The sequence below is a fragment of the Thalassophryne amazonica genome, chromosome 8, assembly GCF_902500255.1.
Source record: "Thalassophryne amazonica chromosome 8, fThaAma1.1, whole genome shotgun sequence".
In the NCBI taxonomy this organism is placed as follows: domain Eukaryota; kingdom Metazoa; phylum Chordata; class Actinopteri; order Batrachoidiformes; family Batrachoididae; genus Thalassophryne; species Thalassophryne amazonica.
Genome location: NC_047110.1, coordinates 50,218,184 through 50,240,799, shown reverse-complemented (window position 1 = coordinate 50,240,799; position 22,616 = coordinate 50,218,184). Strand labels below are relative to the sequence as shown.

The window sequence follows — 22,616 nt, the reverse complement described above, 5'->3', positions numbered from 1 at the left end:
AAGTGTTAACAGCTTTCTTTATGCTTGTTTCTTTAAGAATAAATGTCTCTATATGTAACATCGTTCAGTGCTATATATAAACACACATGCACATCTCATAATCTGTGTTGGATGATACACAGTTGTCTGTGCACACTGTGCTCACAGTTGAATGTGTATGTTCCACTGGCAGAATGCAACATAATTATTATCCTGTTTGTTTAAATACCATGGATGCAGCAATACATTATTATTATTATTATTATTAATTAATTAATTAATTAATTTATTTATTTATTTATTTATTTATTTATTTATTTTTATTACCAGCACAAGAACATGTTCAGTAATGTGGGAGAGCTTGTGTGTAATAAAGTAGGCTAAAGGACAGTGGGCAAAATTACAAGTGGGTGATTGAATTTCATTTTGCGCTTATGACCTTTAACAGGCTCCAAACCCTCATTTACATGCTGCTGTTGACATCATGTTACGACCTATCAATTGCACAATTAGTCTTATTAAATAACCTGCAAAACTGTCTCCTCCCTCCCTAATCTGCAAAAGTTTGGATTGCCCATGCAATTTAGCACGATCTGTGATCTTAGTAAATCAGGCCCTAAGCACTGTAAAAAAAATAAAAAGTTGAGTCAACTTAAAAATGTAACGCAACCAGCTTTGAAAGGTATTTAAGGTTTCTCACTGTCAGGCCTTTGACTTCACACAGAAGAGGTTAAGTTGAGACAACTTTGCATTGCAACTAGCAACTCAGATTTGGTTCAGATAAAAATGATCTTTTGAATGAACTAATAACCTAACTCAGAAAAATAGATTGACTTAACTGCATGGGTCCTAAAGTTAAAAAAACCCTTAAAAATCTTTCACAGCAGGTTGAATTACTTTGTAATTAAGTCACTTAGGCTTTTTCTTTGTTTATTCTATTTAACTATAGTTAAACTAGACTATATGCCATTGAGTAACTGTTCTAGAATGGTTCAAGATTTCTTAATTTTTGTGAGTGACTCCTGAGAATTAAATAGAATTCACTGCGAATAAGACTGCAAATATGTTTATGTGAAGGTCCCACTGAACCACGAGATCCACCTGGTCCTGCAGTCCCACCTGGTCCACCTTCATCTGCTCGGCCCCTTGAAAATATGAGAAGCAAGACTGACAAAGCACCAATCAATGAAACATTCATGTCGACGGGTACGAGCATTCGACTACACTACAGTCCAAATAAAGAAAGAAATACATACATATCTGCAGAAACAGAATGCACTGGCTCGTCTTAAAAATATTAAGTAACAATCTGCATAGTTTTTTTTTCCCCAAATAATTCACTCAGCTATTGCTGAGTAAGTGCCATGCAATGTTTATAGTGAGACAAACTCAGGTTTGGTGAAGCACTTAAGTAAATTTGCTTTGTCCTCTACAAGGTTAATTAAGACAACTGAAATGAAAGGTTTTGGTGTTAATAAATCATCAAATTATGTCATTTACGATATCCTAACTTCTTTTTTTACTACCATTTTACTCAGAAATGTCCATGCAAATTAATATTAGTAACTTATTTTGCTGAATTCAGAATAGATTACACATAGCAGTTCCAGTTTTGTGATCAAACTGTTTGTTTTACAACCATTGTCATTGAATATACAGCTGTCTTGTAATAAGTTATCAACGTACTGTACTAAAATGCCAGCGTAAAAGACAGTTTATCTTTTTTCATACTGAAATAGCTGTTCAGTTTAAACTATACAGTACCTCATGACATAAATGTAATGAGCCTGCATGGTGCATTAGCAAATACCAAACTGAGGTTTCTCATTTTACACCAGTAACTATAATAATTATTGAAAACTTTAGTTGATTATTTTGTAAAACATTATAATTTTTTTTTGTGCTACCAAAATTGTGAGAAATTATGGCCCAGCTTTTATGATTGACTGCTTTAAGCAATTTTTTTTATAGGGCTACACACAATTTTGGACCTCCAGTGCCAGTGTTCTTGTGGCTGATCCTCCAGTTACAGTTGTACGTAAAAGTTAGGGCATCCCTGATGATTTCCATGATTTTCCTTTATAAATCATTGGTTATTTGGATCAGCAATTTCAGTTAAATATATCATATTTATTGTATTCAGGAGCTAACTCCTGTAATATTATGTAGTAACTATATTTCTTGTATATGCTGTTTACTGCCCTGTTTGTGTAAATGTCACTTATAAATATGCTGTACATATTCTTGAGCCACTTAGGTGGGTAGGGAGAGTTCCCATGGGATTAAAAAAAAGCTTTTAAACCTACCATCCCTGGTTCTCAAGACCAGGCACCTAAGTGACTCTGCTCCTTTTTAAAAAAAGATATTTAGGTGTACCTTAGTATACACTAGTAGAGTTCCACCTTAGATTTGGAATGTATAATAGAAGATATACCTTACTGAATTTTCATATAGCAGACAAACACAAGTGATATTTGATAAGTGAAATGAAGTTTATAGGATTTACAGAAAGTGTGCAGTAATTCTTTAAACAAAATTAGGCATGTGCATAAATTTGGGCACACCAACAGAAAAATACATCAATATTTAGTAGATCCTCCTTTTGCAGAAATACGGTAACAGCCTCTAAACGCTTCCTATAGCTTCCAATGACAGTCTGGATTCTGGTTGAAGGTATTTTGGACCATTCTTCTTTACAAAACATCTCAGGTCTGTTGGTTTCTGACCATGGACAGACCGCTTAAAATCACACCACAGATTTTCAATAATATTCAGGCCTGGGGACTAAGATGGCCATTCCAAAACATTGTACTTGTTCCTCAGCATGAATGCCTTAGTAGATTTTGAGCAGTGTTTAGGGTCGTTGTCTTGTTGAAAGATCCAGCCCCGGCACAACTTCAACTTTATCAACTGATATTGACTGGAATCCAAGTGACCCTCAACTTTAACAAAATTCCCAGTACCTGCACTGGCCACACAGCCATGCAGCATGATAGAACCACCTCCAAATTTTACTGTAGGTAGCAATCTTTTTTTTTAAATGCTGTGTTCTTTTTCAACCATACATACTGCCCCATACATACTGTCACTGCTTGGTGACTCCCCCTCCGGGCTGCAATGCAGCTTTAGCTGCTGCAGTTTCCCGTTCCCCCCAAGCCAGATGCACGGCCGTGTGTTGCTGCGCCCCCCCCCACACACACTCACATTTCCTCAATTCGGATAACAGACTGTTTCAAAGTTTAGTGTACATAAACAATTAAGCGTATATGTGCTGTTGTTTTAATTCTGAAGTGTGCCATTATTACATTCAACGAGTAATAATTGTGGATTAATTGCTGTATACTTGTCTGAGGTAATTGGGTGTGAAATGAATTGCCCTTTTAGGGATCAAAAAGTTGTCTGAAGTTTGGGCCTTAGCTAGAACTGTGCCTGTGGTCTTTCATTTCCTCACCATGTTCCTCACAGTGGAAACTGACAGCTGAAATCTCTGAGATAGCTTTTTGTACCCTTCCCCTAAGCCGTGATGTTGAACAATCTTTGTTTTCAGGTCATTTGAGAGTTGTTTAGAGGCTCCCATGTTGCCACTCATTACAAGAGAAGCAAAGAGGGGAAACATTTGCAAATGGCCATGTAGGGAAAAGAGTCACAGGATGAATATAATAATGTTTTGGAATATTGAAAATTATCACTTGTGGATAATTTTACATTGGGGCACCACTTATTTCAAAGTATAAGTACTTTTTAGTTTAAACATTCATTAATTGATTAGTCTCAATTTAATTAATCAGTCTCAGTTTCTAAAGGATAAGCTCCGCAGGTCAGATCCGACACCCTCTGTAAAACCATACAAAAATCACAGACAACTTCACATGTTTAAGATATTTATTTAACCCTGGCAGGAGTTAAATAACAGGACATTGTTGTGAAAGTGTCGTGACACGGACCCACAACAGGGGGCGTTAATGAACGGACAATGGATAAGCCAAAAAGTACTGCTGTCTTCAGCAGTCAGACCCGGTACTGCTGGCAGAGAACAGAGACAGTCCAGATGAGTGTGAGTTCGCACACTCAGTAATCCCACAGTCTGTATTAAGTAAAGGAGGGAAAACCTCCACCTCCAATCACACACACTCGTGCAGCTCCTGGTCAACCACTTATCTGGGTTGGGGTGTGAGGCGAAGCCGTCGCTGTCACACCAAACGCCAATCCCTCAGATAAGGACACACTCCAGGAAAACGGCTGCAACAGAAGTTCAGGTTATTACACACAAAGTGTCAGTCAGCAGAGAAATTACCTGAATGGTAGTTGATTTCTCGGCGAGGAGGTGGAGTTGCAGTCCGGTCTTTGTAGTGGTGGTGATGGGTGACAGCTTGTGTTGATTAATGACAGCTGTCACCTCCAGCAAAGCCGACGCCCTCTCGTGTTGAAGCCCGCACTTCAAGCAGGGCGCCATCTTGTGGTGGTGGGCCAGCAGTACCTCCTCTTCAGCGGCCCATACAACAGGACCCCCCCCCTCAACAGGCGCCTCCTGGCGCCCGACCAGGCTTGTCCGGGTGCCGCCGGTAGAAGTCGGCCAGGAGGGCCGGGTCCAGGATGAAGCTCCTCTTCACCCAGGAGCGTTCTTCGGGTCCATACCCCTCCCAGTCCACCAAATACTGGAACCCCCGGCCCTTCCGACGGACGTCCAGTAGCCGGCGCACGGTCCAAGCCGGCTCCCCGTCGATGATCCGGGCAGGAGGCGGCGCCGGTCCGGGGGCACAGAGGGGTGACACGTGGTGAGGTTTGACGTGGGACACATGGAAAACTGGGTGGATCCGCAGTGAAGCTGGCAGCTTCAGCTTCACTGCGGCTGGACTGAGGACCTTGAGGATAGGGAAAGGTCCGATGTATCTGTCCTTCAACTTTTGGGATTCCACTTGCAGGGGAATGTCCTTTGTAGAAAGCCAAACCTCCTGCCCAGGCTGGTATGCAGGGGCCGGGGCACGCCGGCGGTCTGCATGGTTCTTGGCCCTCGTCCGGGCTTTGAGCAGGGCAGAGCGGGCGGTACGCCACACCCGACGGCACCTTCTCAGATGGGCCTGGACCGAGGGCACCCCGACCTCTCCCTCCACTAGCGGGAACAATGGGGGCTGGTACCCCAAACACACTTCAAATGGGGAGAGGCCGGTGGCAGACGAGACTTGGCTATTATGAGCGTACTCGATCCAGGCCAGATGGTCACTCCAGGCCGTCGGGTGCGCGGAGGTCACGCAACAGAGGGCCTGCTCCAGTTCCTGGTTTGTCCGCTCTGCCTGCCCGTTCATCTGGGGGTGGTACCCAGACGAGAGACTGACGGTGGCCCCCAGTTCCCTGCAGAAACTCCGCCAGACCTGGGAGGAGAACTGAGGACCACGATCCGAGACAATGTCCGATGGAATCCCATGCAGACGCACGACGTGGTGGACCAGGAGGTCTGCAGTCTCCTGGGCCGTCGGGAGCTTCGGGAGGGCCACGAAGTGGGCCGCCTTGGAAAACCGGTCCACTATCGTTAGGATGGTGGTGTTTCCCTGGGACGGTGGGAGGCCCGTGACAAAGTCCAGGCCGATATGAGACCAGGGGCGACGAGGCACTGGCAGAGGCTGGAGGAGGCCTTGGGCCTTGTGATGGTCAGCTTTGCCCCTGGCGCAGGTGGTGCAGGCCTGGACATACTCTCGGACGTCGGCTTCCATAGACGCCCACCAGAAGCGCTGCCGGACCACTGCCACGGTTCTTCGCACCCCTGGGTGACAGGAGAGCTTGGAACCGTGACAGAAGTCAAGGACCGCAGCCCTGGCCTCTGGTGGGATGTACAGTTTGTTCTTCGGACCGTTCCCCGGGTCCGGGCTCCGCGTCAGGGCCTCCCGGACGGTCTTCTCCACGTCCCAGGTAAGGGCGGCCACGACAGTGGACTCGGGGATGATGGTGTCAGGGGGGTCTGACAGCTCGGTTTTGACCTCCTCTTCGTGCACCCGGGACAGGGCATCAGATCGTTGGTTCTTTGTCCCGGGGCGGTAGGTGATCCGGAAGTCAAAACGCCCGAAGAACAGCGACCAGCGGGCTTGCCTGGGGTTCAGACGCTTCGCGGTCCGGATGTACTCCAGGTTCCAATGGTCCGTGAAAACTGTAAATGGTACCGACGCTCTCTCCAACAGGTGTCTCCACTCTTCAAGAGCCTCCTTCACCGCAAGAAGTTCCCGATTGCCGACGTCATAGTTCTGTTCAGCTGGGGTCAACCTGCGGGAAAAGTAGGCACATGGATGGAGAACCTTGTCGGACTCCCCGCTCTGGGATAGCACGGCTCCTATCCCTGAGTCAGAGGCATCCACTTCAACAATAAACTGGCGCTTGGGATCGGGCTGCACCAGAACTGGTGCAGTTGAGAACCGGCGTTTCAACTCCCTAAACGCGGCTTCGCACCGATCCGACCAGGTGAAGGGGACTTTTGTGGAGGTCAGGGCTGTCAGGGGGCTAACTACCTGACTGTAACCCTTGATGAACCTCCGGTAGAAATTTGCAAAACCGAGGAACTGTTGTAGTTTCCTACGGTTCGTTGGTTGGGGCCAATCTCTCACCGCCGCAACCTTGGCCGGATCAGGGGCGACGGAGTTGGAGGAGATGATGAACCCCAAGAAGGACAAAGAAGAGCGGTGGAACTCACATTTCTCGCCCTTCACAAACAGCCGGTTCTCCAACAACCGCTGTAGGACCTGACGTACATGCTTAACATGGGTCTCAGGATCCGGAGAAAAAATGAGTATATCGTCTAGATATACGAAGACAAACCGATGCAGGAAGTCCCGCAAGACATCATTAACCAATGCTTGGAACGTCGCGGGCGCATTGGTGAGGCCGAACGGCATGACCAGGTACTCAAAGTGACCTAACGGGGTGTTAAATGCCGTCTTCCACTCGTCTCCCTCCCGGATCCGAACCAGGTGATAAGCATTCCTAAGATCCAATTTCGTGAAAATTTGGGCTCCATGCAGGGGCGTGAACACTGAATCCAACAGAGGTAACGGGTATCGGTTACGAACCGTGATCTCGTTCAGCCCTCTGTAATCAATGCATGGACGGAGTCCGCCGTCCTTCTTGCCCACAAAAAAGAAACCAGCACCCATCGGGGAGGTGGAGTTCCGGATCAACCCGGCAGCTAACGAGTCCCGGATGTAGGTCTCCAGTGATTCGCGTTCCGGACGTGAGAGGTTGTACAGCCTGCTGGACGGGTACTCAGCGCCCGGTATCAAATCAATGGCACAATCGTACGGACGGTGCGGGGGCAGCGTGAGTGCCAGATCCTTGCTGAAGACGTCAGCAAGGTCGTGGTACTCGGCTGACACCGCCGCCAGATTGGTGGGGACCAAAACCTCCTCCCTAGCTGTCACACCGGGTGGAACCGAGGATCCTAAACACTCCCGGTGGCAGGTTTCACTCCACTGAACCACAACCCCAGACTGCCAATCAATCCGGGGATTGTGTTTTAACACCCATGGAAAACCCAATATCACTCGGGAGGTAGAAGGTGTTACATAAAACACAATCTCCTCCCTGTGATTCCCAGACACCACCAATGTCACTGGCTGAGTCTGGTGTGTGATTAGTGGAAGAAGGGTGCCATCTAGTGCCCGCACCGACAATGGTGACGGTAAGGCCACTAGAGGGAGCCCGACCTCCTTTGCCCATCTGCTATCCAGCAGATTTCCCTCCGACCCCGTGTCCACCAGTGCTGGGGCGTGAAGGGTTAAATCCTCACTCAGGATCGTGACTGGGATTCGTGCAGATTTACGGGGTCTCCCCGCGTGGGTATTGTGACCCACCCTTAGCCCAGTCTCTAAGGACGAGTGCTGCTGTTTTGATCGTTTGGGGCATTCTCTCTGTGTGTGCTCAGTTGAGCTACAGAGAAAACACTCTCCACGGATCAGCCTCCTTTGTTTCTGATCTGATCGTTTTTTGGCCCTGCTCGTTTCCATAGCAACGTCAGCAGGGGGAGCTGTTGTCACGTGGAGAGCCCTGGCAGTGGAGCGTGGGGAAGTCGGCTCCCTTTCAGACCCGGGAGGAAGAGGGACGGCTTGTGCCTGACCACGCCCTTCGTCTCGCTCCCGTCGGTGTTCTGTTAATCGGTTGTCTAACCGTATAACCAGGTCGATAAGCCCATCTAAATCCCGCGGCTCGTCCTTCGCCACCAGGTGCTCCTTGAGGACCAGAGACAGTCCGTTTACAAAGGCGGCGCGGAGCGCAACAGCATTCCAGCCGGCTCGCGCTGCCGCGATGCGGAAGTCGACTGCATACTTTGCTGCGCTCCGACACCCCTGTCTTATCGACAGCAGCACACTTGAAGCGGTCTCGCCTCTATGAGGGTGGTCGAACACCTGTCGGAACTCCCTCACAAACTCAGTATAAACCGTTAGGAGCCGTGAATTCTGCTCCCAGGCGCGTGCATCTCCTCGAAGCAAGTTTATAACGTAAGCCACCCGGCTGGCGTCTGACGCGTACATGACGGGACGCTGTGAAAAGACGAGCGAGCACTGCATCAAGAAGTCCACGCACGTCTCCACACAGCCTCCGTACGGCTCCGGAGGGCTTATGTATGCTTCAGGGGAAGGTGGGGGGGGGGGTCGTTGAACGACCAGCGGAATGTCTGTTTCTGGCACACGGTCAGCAGGAGGAGGTGCTGCAGCAGCGCCCTGATCATGCGCTTCCACCTGGGCGGTGAGAGCCTCTATCCTGCGATTGAGAACACTGCTCTGCTCGGTAACTAAGTCCAACCGAGCGGCAAAGGCGGTTAAGATGTGTTGCAGCTCACCCACCACGCCTCCTGCCTGTGCACCTCGCTCTCCCATTGGCTGTTCAAGCGATGGTTGACGCCCCTTGGGATCCATGACGCTGGCCGAGAAATCCTGTTGTGAAAGTGTCATGACACGGACCCACAACAGGGGGCGTTAATGAACGGACAATGGATAAGCCAAAAAGTAACAATTTAATGTTGTGAATCGCACAACAACGTACAGACAATAACAATATGGTGGACTGTCAATCATACACCAGGTGACGTGTGGGCAGGCTCGACGATAGAAGACGCCTGGAGAGAGAAGAGCTGGATCCCCACACAGCTTCTAACACCAACGGAGCTGAAGAACACCGGAGCCGCCAAGCCCTGCGCCCCAGGTGGCCGCTGTCTTCAGCAGTCAGACCCGGTACTGCTGGCAGAGAACAGAGACAGTCCAGATGAGTGTGAGTTCGCACACTCAGTAATCCCACAGTCTGTATTAAGTAAAGGAGGGAAAACCTCCACCTCCAATCACACACACTCGTGCAGCTCCTGGTCAACCACTTATCTGGGTTGGGGTGTGAGGCGAAGCCGTCGCTATCACACCAAACGCCAATCCCTCAGATAAGGACACACTCCAGGAAAACGGCTGCAACAGAAGTTCAGGTTATTACACACAAAGTGTCAGTCAGCAGAGAAATTACCTGAATGGTAGTTGATTTCTCGGCGAGGAGGTGGAGTTGCAGTCCGGTCTTTGTAGTGGTGGTGATGGGTGACAGCTTGTGTTGATTAATGACAGCTGTCACCTCCAGCAAAGCCGATGCCCTCTCGTGCTTGAAGCCCGCACTTCAAGCAGGGCGCCATCTTGTGGTGGTGGGCCAGCAGTACCTCCTCTTCAGCGGCCCACACAACAGACATATCACAGTGATCGATTTAATGATTACAACCGTCAATGAGCAATGATTTATATGATGTTCTGATAGTTTGGTTTCGTAGCAGGAGTTTTAGGAGTAAGATTCGTCCTAATTTAATAGGTAATTTACTTTGGTATTTGTTAACCTGAGAGAAGATTAATGATTTTGAATAGAGTTAAATAAAGCCACTCTGTTTATCTGACAACATAGCCCGGTCTTACTTTGCACAGTGCAGCGGGTCTCCGTGAGGTCCAGTGCTGGAATCGTCTGGTTCAGTCGACGCTCTGTCCGCCACACAGCTTCATCAGGGACCTTGACAAAAAGGCTCTGCCGGTCCGACCCGCTCGGTCTCGTCAGTGGCGGGGATGATTTCTGTTACTGTGCTGTGGTTTTGCGGCGGCAGTTCAAGTCGCTGCTGAACGCCTCAGCTGACCTGGATGTTTTTCTCTGCAGCGCTCTGGAATCTGGCTTGTCAGAATAAAGGTTTGAGCGTCTTTATTCTCTATCAAAAATCAAAAATTCGTTTTTTGTCGTCGACTTTTTGGAAGCTTGGTCGAATCAGAATTCAATGCAAAAATAGGTGACTTTAGAAGAAAAATGTTCGTGAAAGGAATTTGGAGTTTGAAGAAGAAAAAGGTTTTAATTTGAAAATTCGAAAAAGGAAGTTAAATGCGCCGGCGCATTTAACTTGACAAAGATTGCAAAAGTTATCTGTCGGAAAAATAAATTGTTGTCAGTACGCCAAACAAGAATGAGCCTTAAGTAGCACTTGGCTTTAGACAAAGGGTCATAAATCTTGACGGCCGAGGCAGCGTCTTTAAACCCAAGGAAAAGAAGAGAGAAAAGCATAAGAGCAGAGAGGAGTGTAAGAAAGCGAATTCCCGGGCGCGAGCTCTTTTAAAGGTTTAATAAGCTCCACCCCCAAGAATTCTGGGTAACGTAGTTTCTGGAGTTTCCTTTGTCTAGTTTTATATATATAAATCAGCGTGGTTCCAACATTCTGCTTTGAAACCAAACCAAGTCCTGCAGAATAAATCTTGTAACTGGTTTACCTGGAATTACATACCACACACACACACACACACACACCCATATATATAAGAACACACTAAGTAAACATTCCCCAATGAACAGAGTATAACACGTCAAATATAATACTTTCATGCATAAATAGAAAAGAGTGACATGTTTCCTTTTCTCTTTTTTTTCTTTGTTCTTTTGCTACAACAATACAATGAAATTTCCTTTTTAAAATGAGGTTAGGCATTTGAAGTCTTGCAGGAAGTCAATCCTGTCCTTCCCAAATCATCCCACAGGGGTCACTCTTGTTCCATGGTTAGATTTGATATTTATCTAGCAGAGCTGTGAAAGGGGTGCTGAGTTGCGTCTGATTTGGGGAATTGATAAGAATTCACAGCTACGTGTGGAATGCACTTTGGGGGAGTTTTAAATCCTGAATATGGTGGGTTTTGTTGACAGATCCAAGCTGTGCATGGCTTAAAGTGTCTCCTCTTTGACACCTGGAGATATACCAGGCCTTGCGTTATGAAGTTTATCTTTGTTTGAAGGAACTCCATGGCCTCATCTTAATGCAGGCTTAAGATGTTGGTTGTTTGATCACAGCTTTCCGCTACAGCCACCTTAAATACCCTTTCTCATGATACAACAACTTCTGGCCTTCTCTATACTTCTCCAGAGCAAACATTGCATCTGCAGTTCTCTTTCTCACCATGAAACCATATTGCTGCTCACAGATCTGCATGTTATTTCTCCTTCAACTACTCTTTCCTATAACTTCATGCTGTGGCTGAACAACTTCATGCCTCTGCAGTTACTACAGCACTGTACATCACCATTGTTCTTAAAAATTGGAACCAATACACTTCTTCTCCATTCCTCATGCATCCCCTCACTTTTCAAGACTTTATTAAACATTCATCCTCTTCATAGTTGTCTTCACTTCATCCTTGACTCATCCATTGCACTTCCTGATTAACTCTCTCCACATGATCCAGCCTTCTGTCTCTCTCATTTTCTTCAATCATCAGCTTCTCAAAATACTCCCTCCACCTTCTCAACACCCTCTCCTCATTTGTCAAAATATTTCCATCTGAATCCTTTATCACCCGAACCTGCTTCAGATCTTTTCCAGCTTTGTTCCTCTGTCTGGCCAATCATAAAAGTCCTTTTCTCTTTCCTTAATGTTCAACTACATGTACAACCCACTGTGCACCCTTTTCTTACACAGAAAAGGGTGCACCCTTTTCTTACACAGAAAAGGGTGCACAGTGGGCTTAGAGTCTGGTCTGCTTGAGGTTTCTTCCTCAATACATCAGAGGGAGTTTTTCCTTACCACTGTCGCCTGTGTGCTTGCTCTGGGGGTAGGTAATGTGTATGTATGTATATATGGGGTGGGCGTTTATAAGCTTTGCTTCTGCTCACCCCCTTTTTGGTCACACGTGTCACTGTGGAATTGTCTTGTATATCAGTTTTTGTTATTGACGAGTTGTGTGCCAAATAAACAAGTTCAAGAAAAAATTTCCCTGTTAATTTAAGCTGCAGCTGCCAGTAGTTTACTGGCAGCTGCAGTTGCCAGCTTTGTAATGTTATCCTACAGTGTGCCTACTGGAAAATACAGCAATTACTGTAGAAAAGTAGAAAAAATTACAGTACTGCCCCAGTGTTAAATTACAGTAAGCAGCTGTGGTTGCCAGAATAATTATGTAAAAAAAAAAAAATTAAGACAGTAAATCAAACAGCCTTTTTCTGTTGATTAACATGATTATGCTACCTTGAAATTAATTTAATCCTGGAGAAGTTAAGTGCAGGTGAACTTACTGCACCCCATTCAGTGAGATTTCATTCCGCTTCTTCCATTTTGCTTGGGGTCACGTTCACCACAGGAAGTTATGTTTGGTATTCACATGTTAAAATGGCTTTACTAACACAGCTTTACTAACACAGCTCCAACTGTACAAGGAGAATGGGGCATGGCCATCCTTGAACCAGGGGTATTCTGTTTAGGAAGCAAGCACATGAACTGCATGTTGCCATCGTGCACATTTTGCTGTCTTACTCTTTTTTCATTATTGGATATAATTTGAGTCTTAAATTTTGCCTCCTTTTTTCTGTCCCTTTTGTTGTACACTTTATGTGAATGTCAGCTGGCCATGTAGCGCAGCAGATAACAGAATATTTACAGAGTAATCTTTAAATGGTGATACAGGTACCAAATTCAACACAAATGATCTTTAGACATTCCTCTTTTGAAAATGTTATGTGTCGGACGCAGCCCAGAGAACCGACCAGCGTTTGAAGGACCCAGTATAAAATAAGCAGAGCACGGTACAAAGGATAACAGAGTTTAATGAACATAACAGTGCTGTGAAAAATATAAAAGTGCGCGGTCTGGCGTGGTGGATTGCGGTGCGCTCCCAGCAGCGCTAACGGTCCGGAACCAGAACTGGTTCGGACCCAAGGACCCCGCCGACACCCCCAGGTGGCCGCGACAAACCGAGTCTGTGAAAGAAGGAATCATTATGTGAGTCCACACTCAACACACAGAGAGAACGCTCAAAGGTGTACAAACAGCAAACACTTCCTGGCTTAATTACTAATCAGCTTCCCACCCTGCAGGCATGGAACATCCAGTTCACAAAACTCCGCAGCAGTGGAAGCTGATTAAACGACTACATACAGCTCAATATAATAAAGGTGTGAGGGACACCATATTTACTGACTGTATAAATGTTAGTCACAAAATCTAACGTACCTCAGGAAGTGTGCTGACGAGCGTGAGACCTCACCCCCTCCTCTTTCACAGACCATGCATCAAAGCTGGACGTTCTCTGCATCCACTGATGATGAGATGGCTCTCGAGACGACGATCTCACCCGTCTGGTCACAAGGTCGAGTCTCTGGCAAATACACACTGTGTACTCCAGTCTTAAATGCCACCATGTTCCAATCCATGTAGATGCACCACAGCTGTGAGTCCTGACGAGCCGCAGGTGATCAGGGTGAGGTCCTGATAAACTCAACTACACAGCCACTCAGTCCCAAATGCAAGCCACCTGGAAGGAAAAACAAAAGAGAAACAAAAAGGCAGCCAGGCCCCCCAGCCATACAACAGTACCCCACCCTCACGGGAAGCCTCCCGGCGACCACACAAACCTGGCCCAGGAGAAACACCCCCCTCCAGGGACCATGGCTGGAAACCGTATCTGCATTCATCTTCCAACAGAATGTTCATCTACAGAACGGTAGATGTCTTCTCCTCTGGCTGCATCTTTGCCCTTGTTTCTATCAGTCAATTAGCACAGGTGTGGCCAGGAGTTCTTGAACCTGTGCTGTCAGCCTTTGTCCAACCATGTTCACAGTCTGATTAGTCATAAAACAAAAAAGACAAACACAAACAACCAAAACACCCCCCCCTCCCCAGAGGCCCGTTCCATCAAACCCCGGGAAGGGGAGAAAAGAAAAACAACCCAAACTTAAGCTAACAAATAAAACTGCTAACACCCCCCCCCCCCCAACGACATGGAGGGACCAACACCCCCCAGAGGACATCCCGCCAGCTCCAGGAGTAATAACCACAGCCGAGGTCCCTCTGGGATCCAACGTCACCCACGGGGACTCCCAGCGCCTCCCAGAGGACCATTCCATCAACCCCAGGAGACGCCTCCCCTCATGACCAATGGACCCAGCCCCGGCCGTCTATGGCTAGATGGACCCACAGCCCTTTCCCCCCCAGAGGACACCACAGTCAAACCCTGAGGGTGGAAACTGGGGGGGAAAACAAAAGGAGAAAAAAAAAACATACAAACAAAACAACCCCAACCCCACCCCCTTGGCGCAGTGGAAACTGGAAGCACGTCCAGTGTCACCAACCGTGACTATACCCCAGAAGCCAACCAGGAGGAGTGGAACAGCGGTTATGGCAGACAGCACAAAACGGCGCCACTCCTCCGACTTCTAAACCAGCCACTAGCTGCGGGTATATCCCACTGCCCCAAACCTCAGCCACGCCGATGGCAGACGGCTCAAAGGCATGCTGAAGCCGGAGGTGGAACAGGGAAACAACAAACAAAAACATCCCCCCCCCCAGGTGCAGAGGTTAACTGGGAAACGCCCAGCATAACCAAACTGCACCACTCCAGCAACGCCGACACTACGGCTCACACGGCTGGAGCCAGAGGAGAAGAGAGGGAACAAAAAGAAAATACCCCAAACCCCCCCCTCCCCTCCCGGGTGCAGAGGTTACCTGGGAAACGCCCAGCACAACCAAACTGCACCACTCCAGCAACGCCGACACTACGGCTCACACGGCTGGAGTCAGAGGAGAAGAGAGGGCATAACAAAAAACAAAACAAAAAAAAAGAAAAAAGAAAAAACAACCCAAATACCCCCCCCCCATGACCCCCCAGGGGACCGTCCCATCAAACCCCGGGAGGCAAAACCGAAAGAAACAAAAAGAAAGACCAACAGACTAACACAAAGTTGCTTGGGTCCTTTTTTTTTTCCAGACAGACTGCAGGGAACAACCCCAGACCCTAATAGTGAAAAACAAAAAATAAAATCCCACACAAAAACCAACTCAAAAAACACCCACACAAAATGAACTAACACAAAACAAATAAGTGATTTATACCGTCAAGCTCAAACAAATGGAACACACCTGTTCCAACTTAAGAGCTTGACGGTAATGTGACTCAGTCACCAACAGAGGGAGCCAGAGTGCTAAAAATAAAAAAAACCCTTTGGTGACAGAAAATAATTCATGCTGCTTTTCCTGTGAACAGCACACAACCAAAAACGTTATTCAACTAAATAACACCGGAGCTGAGATCAGACGCAGTAGCTATCATTACCCGGGGAAACGGGGCTACGACTGTAACACAGGAAGCACCGCGACCCGTGCCACAGAGCTCCGCCGTGCGCGTTCACCCATTACAGACCCACTCCTGCAGCTCCCGTTCAAACCTCTTATCCGGTCGAAGTGCGATGCGAAGCCGTCGCCAGTCACACTCCACCACGACCCACGGATAAGGCACAAACACAGGAACACGGCTGCACGAGCGCTCAAATCAGTATTCAGTAATGGGTTCTCCAACGCGCACCATCCGGGCGGAGAGCACCCGCAACTGATCCGGATAACTTCTGAACGTCTGCTGCCGCCTTCACGGCGCGTTACCGTCTCTGCTACCGCTGGGTCCGTGATGTTTGGCCAGAGACTACTGTTATGTGTCGGACGCAGCCCGGAGAACCGACCAGCGTTTGAAGGACCCAGTATAAAATAAGCAGAGCACGGTACAAAGGATAACAGAGTTTAATGAACATAACAGTGCTGTGAAAAATATAAAAGTGCGCGGTCTGGCGTGGTGGATTGCGGTGCGCTCCCAGCAGCGCTAACGGTCCGGAACCAGAACTGGTTCGGACCCAAGGACCCCGCCGACACCCCCCAGGTGGCCGCGACAAACCGAGTCTGTGAAAGAAGGAATCATTATGTGAGTCCACACTCAACACACAGAGAGAACGCTCAAAGGTGTACAAACAGCAAACACTTCCTGGCTTAATTACTAATCAGCTTCCCACCCTGCAGGCATGGAACATCCAGTTCACAAAACTCCACAGCAGTGGAAGCTGATTAAACGACTACATACAGCTCAATATAATAAAGGTGTGAGGGACACCATATTTACAACATTTTTATAAATGTTAGTCACAAAATCTAACGTACCTCAGGAAGTGTGCTGACGAGCATGAGACCTCACCCCCTCCTCTTTCACAGATCATGCATCAAACCAGGACGTTCTCTGCATCCACTGATGATGAGATGGCTCTCGAGACGACGATCTCACCCGTCTGGTCACAAGGTCGAGTCTCTGGCAAATACACACTGTGTACTCCAGTCTTAAATGCCACCATGTTCCAATCCATGTAGATGCACCACAGCTGTGAGTCCTGACGAGCCGCAGGTGATCAGGGTGAGGTCCTGATAAACTCAGCTACACAGCCACTCAGTCCCAAATGCAAGCCACCTGGAAGGAAAAACAAAAGAGAAACAAAAAGGCAGCCAGGCCCCCCAGCCATACAACAGAAAAAGCAGGTTATCCACCTGAATTTTCAATAGACAGCCAAGTAGGTGTCATTTGAAGAATTACACAGGGGTCAACATTCAAAAATGCTCTAATCATATTGAAAACTATAACACATTATTTGTCTGATCATAAAGATTCCAAAAAAAGTATAGTTTGGACTATCTGTGACTGAATGTTGTGGAGTTATGGGGTAAAAACAGCAAAAATGGTGACAAAGGTCAGTTTCAGTCTGTGCAGGGGTCAAAAGTTAAAGTTGCTCCAATTTTGGTAAACTGATACAAATTATTGGTTGAGCTAATAGGGTTTGAAAAGGAATAGTTTGCACCACGTGTCATGCTTAGTTATCATGTTACGGGGTTAATATATGTCATACGTCATAGAATCCAATGGATGGCGACATTGTTTTGACCTTTACTTAAAACAGTAAACATCCAACATGGTCAAAACTATTCCATTTATTAATCCTATTATCATCATCATCATCATCATCATCTTCAACAGCTTATCCGGGATCGAGTCACAGGGGCAACAGCTCCAGCAGGGGACCCCAGACTTCCCTTTCCTGGGCTACATTGACACTGACTGGGGGATGTCGAGGCATTCCCAGGCCAGTGTGGAGATATAATCTCTCCACCTAGTCCTGGGTCTTCCCCGGGATCTCCACCCAGATGAATGTGCCTGGAACACCTCCCTAGTGAGGCGCCCAGGGGACATCCTTACCAGATGCCCGAACCACCTCAGCTGGCTCCTTTCAACACGAAGAAGCAGTGGCTCTACTCTGAACTCCCCAAGGATAACTGAGCTTCTCACCCTATCTCTAAGGGAGACACCAGCCACCCTCCTAAGGAAGCCCATTTCGCCGCTTGTACCTGCGATCTAGTTCTTTTGGTCATGACCCAACTTTCATCACCATAGGTGAGAGTAGGAATAAAGACTGACTAGTAGATTGAGAGCTTTGCCTTTTGGCTCAGCTCCCTTTTCGTCACAACAGTACGTTAGAGCAAATGCAATACTGCCCCTGCTGCGCAGATTCTCCGGCCAATCTCACGCTCCATTGTCCTCTCACTCGTGAACAAGACCCCGAGGTACACGAACTCCTTCACTAGGGGAAAGACCTCATTCCCTACCCAGAGTAGGCAATCCATTGGTTTCCTGCTGAGAACCATGGCCTCAGATTTAGAGGTGCTGATCCTCATCCCAGCCGGCACTTCACACTCGGCTGCGAATTGATCCAGTGAGTGTTGGAGGTCACAGGCTGATGAAGCCAACAGGACCACATCATCTGCATAAAGCAACGATGAGACCCTGAGCCCACCAAACTGGAAACCCTCTTCCCCCGACCACGCCTCGATATCCTGTCCATGAATATCACAAACAGGATTGGTGACAGGCGCAGCCCTAATCCTATTATTTCAACCAATAATTTGCATCACTTTTTGCCAAAATTTGAGCAACTTTAACTTTTTACCACTATACAAACTGACACTGACCTTTGTCACCATTTTTGCTGTTTTTACCCCATAACTCCACAACATTCAGTCACAGATAGTCCAAACTATACACTTTTTGGAATTGTTATGATCAGACAAATAATGTGGTGTAGTTTTCTATATGATTGGAGCATTTTTAAATTTTGACCCTTGTGTAATTCTCCATTGACCCCTACCTGGCTGCCTATTGAAAATTCAAGCGGCTCGTCTGCTTTTTCAAATGCGCAGTGTCTCAAGACGAATTGTGCCAGGTTTGATGCTTGTACCACCATTTGAAAAATTGTTTCAGTTATGTTCTGCACAAATGTGGTTTGTTTCTCTGAGCATGATCCAACATCCAGGTGACTCCATGTTGAAGATCCCAGTGGCTGGTGAAGGCCAAGGCAGATAGATTGTTACTTTTGAGATGTGGGGATGGTCCAGTTGCCTGCATTAAGGTTGGTATTCAGGACCCAAAGTAATTCCATGCTATGGCAGATGCGGCGATGCACAGCACTGGCTCATGGTCCCAAACCTGACCTGCCCATTATGTTGTTACATTTGTTGTTATTATATTTCCACTGATTTGCATCCAAAATCCTACAGTTTTGTGCCTAGTATGCACATTGTTTATGTTCCAGAAAGGCTTAAGTTGAATGCCACATTTCATTATTATTCATACTTTGTTGTTTAATGTAAATGAAAATCCCATCAGTAACTTTAGGAATGATACATCTGTTCCGTTATGCGCGTGTCATCTACCCTGTAAACTGTAATCATATGGGCCAGATACATGGGAGTCGTGTTACCAAATGTGAAATATTCTCATACTGCAGTAGAATTCACAACATAAATTTTTGATTTTCACTCTTGTTTTACACACCAGATTCATCTCCTCCTTTCCTGATGCGGGAGGTCATTGATGAAACCAACACAGAGAGCAGCTCACCGGCTCACAGCACTGGTAGGAAACCAGAGTTTACACAAAGAACATTGGGTTCCAGGAATCTGATAATTAAATATGTGATTGTATCCACAGACTCTCCATCACCACATCCAACCCAAAGCATCAGAGATATCTCAAATGTTACTCACTCCAAGAAACTTGTTGACACAAACACTGAATCTGGTAGGGCACCAAATTCCATTGTAGGACATCTTTTCACACTGTTCTTTAATAGTTTTATCAGACTTCTTAATCTCTTGTGTCATGTATTTTAATTGTTAGAACCACTGAGTACTGTAACACCTAATTCTGTGTAAATACCCATGGTGAGCCTAGTTGTATGATATTCTCTGCAGGGCATTTTCCTTTTTAACAGGTGGGTATTATATTTAAGGTAACTTTCATTCATTCATTTTCTGCCACTCATCTGGGTCTGGGTTGTGGTGGCAGCAGTCTAAGCAGCCCACATATCCCTATCCGTGCAAATTCTTCTAACTCTTCCTTGGAGGTCCTGAGGTGTTCCCCAGCAAGGTGATAGATGTAATCCATTCATCGTCTCCTGGGTCTTCACCAGAGCCTCCTCCCACTTTGACATGCCTGAAAGACGTCCCTTAGGAGACAAATAGGAGGCATCCTCACCAGATGAATGGATCACTTCTGCTGGCTCCCGTGGATGCAAAGGCCCACAGTCACTACTAAGAGTCACTCCCAGATATTTGAGCTGCTCACCCTGTCCTTGAATGTCCAAATACCCCATTAGGCCACAATATGGTCGTCTCCAAGCCGTTTGTTCATGCAGCATCTCTGGGGCAACTTAATTCTTGATCGATAATGTCAAAAATATTATAAACTAACAGAAAATGTTTATCCCCAATCTAAATAAGTGCTCATGAAAGAGAAAAATACGAATATTTTGGATGACTTTTGCAACTGTAAATGTCGCAGACCAGTCTATTCGTGTGATAAAAATAATCCAATCAGCGATATCATATTTGATGCTCACGAAGTCGATGACGTAGTTTTGATAAATACACCAATCAACATTGCCGTACTATCACCATGCTATCATGTTTCTGTGACATAAGTAAAGTAAGAAGGAAGGACAAATTCCTTGTGAAGAAGTTAACTGCATGAGGTAGGTGTTAAATATAATAAATAAAATAAAAACTTCGATAAGATTTAGCGATATGCATGATCATTGATGTACAATATTATTGTACATGTATATGTGACTCACATTCATATTAAATCATAATCGCCAGTCATGGTCATGTAAGTCATGTCAGTGTGCACTACTACAATCTCAAGCTTTACAAAAAAGAGGAAAAAAAAAATAATATATCAATATATAGTCCTTGTAACACTAACATAAATTCTGAAATCCCTATCTCTATTCATTCCAGTGGCAGTGCGAAGTTATACCATATGGTCAGTTTTGTACATTGTTTTGTAAATATTAAGTTGTTGATTAAAAAAAAATAGTACCAACCACATTTGACGTAAGTTACGTGGGTTAAGAAACGATGATCACTTCAAGTTACATTTCACTTGTTGGAACCTGAATTAGACTGAATTATTTTGTTGTTATTGTTATAAATATGTGAGACGTGCGCTTGTGATTTCTACTAAATTATTGCCATGGTATTTATTTTTATCATTCAGTAGACATGAATACTGTCTTCCCATTTGCTAAAAGCCATTTTAGAGCAAAGAATGATATTTTTGAGTTTACTTTGGTGGCTATTTACTGGTATACATTATGTACATGATTTGACATCCAGCCAACTATCCCTTATTATTATTATTATTATTATTATTATTATTAGTAGTAGTAGTAGTAGTAGTATTTTTAATCGTATTTTATTTGAACTGTTATTGTCAAATTCAACTTGTCCACTTGAGGCCAGCAACAATCCCTCTCCCATATCGCATGTGATGTAGACAGATGTATTTTTTTTTAAACAATGTTTTTATTGAAGATTTTATCATTTCAAACACAAAAAAGGGGGGGCCATCTACAAAGTTGTAAAAGTAGAACATCATAGACAGTCAAAGTCAAAACAACACTTCCAAGCTATTCGGATCAAGGTTACACTTTTTTTTTTCCTTTTTTCTTTTTCCCCCTCCCCCAGGTTTTATGACAAAAGGTATAATTTAATTTTGTTCAGAAAAGAGGTTCCATTTCTTCCAATATTGTTTACATTTATCAGAGGAATGTCTGATGGAAAAGGTTAGTCGCTCCATTACATAAAGCTCGTGTATTATGTCCATCCAGTCCTTGATGGTTGGTGGTTCCTCTTTCAACCATTTCCGAGTTATAGCCTTTTTACTGGCTGCCTGTAATATTTGTAGCATGTACCGGTGCTGTTTTCTCAGAGCGGTTGGAATCTTGCCCAAATAAAATGTACAAAAACTCTTCCCTATTTGTAGTCCCATGATCAATTGTGTAATCTTAGCCACCTCTGTCCAATAAGGTGAGATTTTAGGGCATTCCCAGAAGATATGAAAATGACCAACAGAAAAATGTCCACATTTCTGCCAACATTTGCCATGTTCAACATTTTTGGTTTGCAGTGTACAGTACATGTAAAACAATTACACATAAATGCTTATAGAAACTAGAAAATAATGGGCCCGGATGGGTAGCATGTTTATGCAGAAATGTTTTACATAAATTTTAGAATCATGTTCTCCCTGGGATCTCATTCAGTCCCATCCCTGGGGTTCTGGGTTGTCATACTGTTCCTGGGGTCTTGGTACCTGTATAAACAGAAAAGTCAAGTGGTAGTATGAAATAAGCAAAATAAAGGTAAATGATGGTGAAATGTTTTTTCCTCACGGAACCTTAATTTGAACTTTCATTACCACTTGAGGTACATGATGCCCTCCCATCCTGAATTTGCATACAAGATGAGAAAGATTGTGGTAAAAAGAATGACAAAAGTACTTATTAACATAATATGTACTTAGTGAACATTTCTGCAACATGAAATTGATAAGACGTGTATGTTTGTGTCTCATTTAGTTATTTACATTGCATTTTCATCAAATACACATTACAAATTAATGAGATTCCCCCTCCCAGTAATTAAGAAATAAGAAAACAATTTGAAATAACAAGGAGAACATTTTCCTATAACAAGTGTACATTAATGGCAAGGAAAGGCAAACATTTAACCATCATACAGTTGATGTACCATTCACTACCATGTATTTTCATCAAGTGCACATCCCGGGTCAGCTCTGGGTCAGCTCTCCCCTGACCCAGAGGGGACAATCCACCTTTTTCGGACAGAGGACCATGGTCTCAGATTTGGAAGTGCTGATCTTCAACCCAGTCACTTCAAACTCAGCCTCACACCTGCCCAGTGCACAACAGAGTTCACTGTCTGATGAAGACAACAGATACACATCATTTGCAAAAAA

At 45.5% G+C, this 22,616-nt stretch overlaps 1 protein-coding gene across 2 annotated transcripts in view; it reads left to right on the top strand.

The window, feature by feature from the left end:
- The window catches only part of LOC117515570 (gliomedin-like), a 65,723-nt gene that overhangs the window by 16,104 nt on the left and 27,003 nt on the right, over positions 1-22,616 (top strand). For both annotated transcript variants that reach the window (XM_034176188.1, XM_034176189.1), the window contains exons 6-8: positions 1,057-1,185; positions 19,131-19,208; positions 19,284-19,373. In XM_034176188.1, coding sequence (XP_034032079.1) covers positions 1,057-1,185; positions 19,131-19,208; positions 19,284-19,373 — 297 coding nt within the window. The remainder of the gene's footprint in view (positions 1-1,056; positions 1,186-19,130; positions 19,209-19,283; positions 19,374-22,616) is intronic.